Here is a 5880-nt window from a genome sequence, read left to right on the forward strand (position 1 = left end):
ACCGAATCACTTGTCGTCGTTTGTGTTGTTTTTTTTTTTTTTACGATTGCATAATATGTGTATATGTGTTCACTTTGTCACTGTACCCTTCCGAAAATCTTTGTCTCTTGTGTAAAAGTTGTAACTGTATTATTTTTTTGTTTTAAACACATATATATATAACTGTATATGTATATATATATATATTTATGTACATATATCAATGTATACTGTTTTGTTTTACCGCACTTTATAACCGTTGTTTTAGAGGTATTTATTATATATATATAAAAAAATTTTTTTTTTTTTTTCCAATACCGCACACCGTCAAGAATTTGAATAAATTGCTGCCCAAATTTGCACACAAAGGCGTTAATCACTTATGCGCATCCTGCATCATTGTTTCTCACAATAATTCACAAAACCAACCGACTTCAAAAAAAAAAAATTAAGCAAACTTCTCGATCATATCATGAATTTTTCGTTTTTTTTTTTGAAGATTCACAGTAAATCACAATATTCTTGACGTTGTGAAATTTTTAATCAAATGCACGAATTTACCACAGCCACGAAACTTTTCACTATTCACTTCTTAGCCGTTTTGATTTTTTAGTTTTTCGCCACAGTGCCTTTCTTTTTCTCTCGAAGGACCATATTTATTTCTTTACGAATTACTTATTATTTCAAATCTCGTTTCTTCACCGTCTTCACCAAACGTTCAAATATCACTTCCAACTTTTAAAATTCAAAATTTCTTTTTGCGCTCTTGTTGAGCTATATAAGCTTTATTACTTATCACTTCAATTGCAAATTGTACAATGTTTTCTTATAAATAAATATTTTTACACTTTACGCTTCTTTGATGGAAATAGGCACACTACACCAATTACTATCGCATATAGCGATATTAAAAGTTAAATGTTATTAAGCCAAAGTTAAATATATAAACTGAATGATGAAAGCCGAATAAAAAACGAATAATCTCGATATATAATGACCGGATGATGCAAAGGATGCAACGTTCAGGAAAAATGTTCAAATAGACGTTGCGGGCAAGTTGCCTGCTGGACCGCTGGTGGACGCACGGGATGGAGGTCGGAGAAACGTAAACGGTGTATATAATTGATGTGTCGATGCGAACTTTCTAGAATGTTAAAATGGACGGTTTTTTAAATAGACGATTTCAAATAGACGATTGCGAATAGACGATGCGTGCAGCGGCGAACGTGACTTCTAGAAGAATGTAGAACCAAAAAAACGGCACAGCGTCACCTTCTCGTTGGTATAAGATGAAAAAAGGAACAAAAACAGTTTGGTGTGGAGATGATCAATGATGCCCTAATTAACATGTTGATGTGGAGAGTGTTGTATTCACTGGTCAGTAATGCCCTGTTTTTTTCTACTTAACATGTTGATGTGGAGAGTGTTGTATTCACTGATCAGTGATGCCCTTTAGTTATAGTTCATCTCAACAGCTAGAAAAACCAATGTTTAACCAATTCGATTTCATATTTGCAGTATGATATGTCCGTTGCTCAAAAATATGATAATCTTGCGTCATTACGCAGATCTTTCATAGTGCGATTCAGAGCTTGTAACGCGCGTTTATGCGACATTGTGCATTCGTCCCAGATAATGATTTTGCTTGTTATTAAAACTTTGGCCATTGCTGAATGTTTCGCTATGTTACATGTTGGTTCTTCAACCGCTTGCAGGTTTAATGGCAATTTTAATGCAGAATGAGCGCTTCGGCAACCTTCCAACATCGTTACCGCTATTCCAGAAAAAGCAACTGCTACAGCAATTTCTGATCTTGCACGAACTGCAGCCAAAATCAATGATATGAGGAATGTCTTTCCAGTTCCACCAGGCGAATCAAGGAAAATCAAGCCGACATTTCCATCATCAATTGCCTTCATCACCGTATCGTACAGTTCTTTTTGTTGAGGATTCAACAATGGTATACATATATATTCGCGTTCACGCTGCAATTCTCGTTCGAAAGCGTCGTTTACTCCACGATCAGGCGATGTCATTCCTAACCTGGCTAACAAACTGCCGCACATGAGGTAACACATGTCTTCTATCAAAACCTGGTTGTGCATCTCTTCATTCATATCAAGATGGGGATTCTCTGAATGCAAATTGAGCTCCTGAAATGCAACACGAAATGTTGGCAGCACTACACCATTGACAGTTCGAAGTGATTCAAATGATGTCGGGCCACGAACATTCACCAGCAATAGTCGTAAGTAAAAGCATTCATCATTTTTCGGATGAACTCTATAAATACGGCCAAGAGCTTCAGTAGAACGCACATCCGGATGACCAGGAACTACATTACCTTGCTTTCGACGTTGAGATTTCTTCGATGAAGCATTCCAAGTGTAATAACGCGGCATTTCTGAGTAAAGTAACGCACGTGCAAGCGGATCACTTTGGCAAATCGAGAAGAAACTGGTCAATGTTGTCGCTGGTGGGTTTTGAGCACGTTGAGCGGCATTTGCTGGGGTGAAATAAACTCGTTGACCGTTCTCCAGATGCACTGCCAAATGTGTAACACTCGGATAGCGTTCATGAATGGGAAATGAGAATATACGCCAAATCGCATACGTATCGACCATTTTGATAGCGCGTGATTTCTTCATTGGGGTCAGGAGCTTGAAGACCAAAAGCCGCCCTGTCACTGCCCTTCGTGACATATTTGCAGATGTACTTGATGGACTTCACTGAATTGCAATACTCCACGTTACAATGCGCCCTGAATGTTTTGGAAAGAAGTGGCGAATATGGAACAACCCAAGAGTTGTCGACCACGAAATCATTTCCTTTCACTTTGACTGTGATTGTTCTACCGCCATCATCAAAAGATCGACGTCGATACAGTGGATAACCATCTTTGCCAGTCAAATTTTGTGGATAACGCTTGGAACACTTGCCGTCGACCATGCACGGTGATTGTGGGTTAATGGCGCCACACGGTTCATTAATCATGTTTGTAATTACGACATCTTGTAGGTCTGGATCGGTTTCGGAATCAGGAATCTCGGCAAATATGATGTCATCAATTTGGTCTGGCTGTATTTTTTCGACTAACCAAATGTGAATGTGCGCAAGCGGTAAGCCTCTTATTTGCCATTCAATGGAGTACATCCAGCATCGAGTATCCCTAAAGACACGATGCCCAACAATATAGTGCATGAGCGACCGGATTTTTTGCCTGAATACACGTGCGGTGATATCGTGCCGATCACTTGATGTTTGGCCAGGAAGCAGCAGTTGAACAATTTCTATCCACTTAGGATTGCACGCGAAGGTGATGAACAGGTCTGGACGGCCGTAATGACGTACATATGTCATTGCATCTTGCGTATATTCATGCATATGACGTGGACTGCGAACGAACGTCGCCGGTAAAGTAGTCAACCGACCAAAATCAGATGCATTTCCTTCGGTGCTAATTGCATCGCGTAAATGAATGTATTGCTCCGTACGTAGTTTGGTTTGATTTAAAGTGATAAAAAGGAGGCGCTCCGCTTCTATTTTGGCATACATATCGACGCAAAATTGCTGAAATAATCGGCGAAATCGAAGCAAATAGTTGTCAACATTTTCGCGAATCATCAAACGATATGCGTAAAAATTCATTCCGGTGACCTTCCTGGTAGTTTCCTCACCTAAAATGATATCAGTGACATTAGTGTCATATTGAAATGAAAATTATTATGATATCTATTCTTACCGGTCGATGGATTTATCATATTGATGTTCATATAATATTCCTTGCCAAAACATCAGTGGGTATTGCAATGCTTCGTATGAACGATGGCGGCTTTCGCCAACAATCACAACTGCAACCTCATCTATTGTTGGAGCGTTAAATTGGCGTTCGTGCGTTCCAGCAGGTCGTTTATCCGCTCTGATCACGACCTTATAGTCATCATTTGGCATGGGATCCAACGCAGTTTTGAATAACCGAACCAATGTATGATGTTCATGAAGCAGCTGCTGCAAATCGCGAAGAATTCCTCTTCTCATTTCCGTATTGATTGTTTGGCGCTGATCAAGTTGATGTTCCACGTTGCCTATGAAGTAAATTTGAAGGAATTTATGCTGTGCGTCTTCAAGTGGTAGCAATGATCCAATTCGATGGTGAATTTGTCCTTGGATCTGTAGAGTCAATTACGAAATTAGATTCAATATTTTTTGTGCATCAAAAGAAAATGATCGGTTCTTCCGTAATACTGTCATTTGCTTCAAAGCGCACAAATACTACAAACTGTGCACAGTCGGAAACATCTGTAGATTCATTGAACTGCAAAGCAAAATGTTGGCTATTCTTTAGTTTTTCGACTACTTGTTCTTGAATATCCTTGGCCATATCGTTTATTCTGCGTGAAATATCACTGTCAGAAAGCGGTATTTTTCTTAATTTGTTTGCCTCCTGCTTACTGACCATAATTTTAACCATATTGAGTGCCGCTGGCAAAATAAGATTTTCGGCAATTGTACATATGTATGTGGTTTCCCTGCTTTAGCAACTCGATATGCGACTCTGTAGCTAGCTAATAATGTTGACTCGTTTACACTGGATGGCTGAAAATAAACCAAACAATATACAAGTGAACATACAATAAAAATTAAGGACGCGGAATCTTTGCACTCCGAAATTAAGTATAATCAAAAGTTGTATGCAAATAATATAGAAATAAACACCAACAGTAAAAATATAGTATAAAAAAACTAAAACACACGCTTTGACGATAACGTAAACTAAAAAACCAAAATAAATGTTAATATGGAAAATAAATGAATAAATAAAAATAGTATTATTGTGAAAAAAGGGTGGGGCGCTTTTTAAGAGCTGATTTATAGTGCACCCCACGCTTTTTTCATTATTTTGTTGCTGACTAAGAGCTTCCAACTTTCATTCAAAGAAAGCCAACGGCTTATCAGCTTCTTTTTGATGCTTGGCTGTGAGATGCCGCATAAGCTTTGACGGTTTCATACTCTCACGTGATAAAACATAGCCGCAAATTACACATTGAGGTTTATTATTTATGACTGTGAACCCGTATTTCAAATAACTGTCATCGTAATGTCTATTTTTTTAGGATTCGATTCACCACCACGGCTATTGATTCTCGTACCAGATGTTGAAGGCTGCGATCTTTTGAGAAATTTATCCATTTTATAAACGCGCAGAGCAAGCGAAAAAACAAAATAATGACATCTGAACTCATCGGCGACTATGCTTAACTGAGTGATGAGAGTTAAAACAAACGAATATTCCGGGTGGCGCGCGCGGGGCGCTTGCTGCTACCGCAACGACAATCATGCCGCGCGGTGTGGCAACGTCGCCATCGCCGACGCAGTATGACCCGCACGAATAATAGACAAATTTGCCAAAATAGTCTTTTAATTAAAATCAAATTATTTCTTTGACTTACTATGACACAAGGGGGTCGCCAGAATATTTCAACCTGTAAAGGAGTCGCGAAATCAGAAAGATTGAAAAACACTGCATTATGTAATTAACTTTTAGAGATAGCGTTATTAATCACTTTTAAGTTATCTGCAAATTGATAAATAAATTTGTGTATATCGATTAACTGTCATCAATGCAATAAATCAATAACATGACAAGAAAACGGAAGCTCGATAACTAAATTTAGTTACTTTTACTTGAATTAAAGTTTTGAACAACCAAGCACTAATTATTTAAAAGCCAGAATAATATTACTGTATTATCTTCACTACAATATGAATTTAATTTACACTTCAGTCTCCTTCTTATCCTAACATCAAAAATATAAAAAGTAAGAATAATATAATATTTTCTTGCAAATTATTTGTCTATTGATAGGATAGCTTGCATCTCAATTTTAAATGGCAATATTA

At 37.8% G+C, this 5880-nt stretch overlaps 1 protein-coding gene across 1 annotated transcript; it reads right to left on the reverse strand.

Annotated features, from left to right (window-relative positions):
- Positions 1-1514: 1514 nt before the first annotated feature.
- LOC126767347 (uncharacterized) lies at positions 1515-4450 on the reverse strand. The gene is made up of 4 exons (XM_050484880.1): positions 4256-4450; positions 3722-4149; positions 2601-3436; positions 1515-2524 (listed from the first exon to the last, which is right to left on the reverse strand). The coding sequence occupies exons 1-4, from the start codon at positions 4448-4450 to the stop codon at positions 1515-1517; spliced, it is 2469 nt and encodes an 822-aa protein (XP_050340837.1).
- Positions 4451-5880: the final 1430 nt, after the last annotated feature.

The sequence above is a fragment of the Bactrocera neohumeralis genome, unplaced genomic scaffold (assembly GCF_024586455.1).
Source record: "Bactrocera neohumeralis isolate Rockhampton unplaced genomic scaffold, APGP_CSIRO_Bneo_wtdbg2-racon-allhic-juicebox.fasta_v2 ctg5652, whole genome shotgun sequence".
In the NCBI taxonomy this organism is placed as follows: domain Eukaryota; kingdom Metazoa; phylum Arthropoda; class Insecta; order Diptera; family Tephritidae; genus Bactrocera; species Bactrocera neohumeralis.

Bases quoted from the DNA above. Each gene is read 5' to 3' on its own strand.
- LOC126767347 (XM_050484880.1), bottom strand. From the start codon at position 4,450: ATGGTTAAAATTATGGTCAGTAAGCAGGAGGCAAACAAATTAAGAAAA. The intron at 4,150-4,255 runs GTAGTATTTGTG...TTGACTCTACAG, and splicing joins TTTCCGACTGTGCACAGTTT to ATCCAAGGACAAATTCACCA. The intron at 2,525-2,600 runs GTCGATACGTAT...CACATTTGGCAG, and splicing joins AATCACGCGCTATCAAAATG to TGCATCTGGAGAACGGTCAA.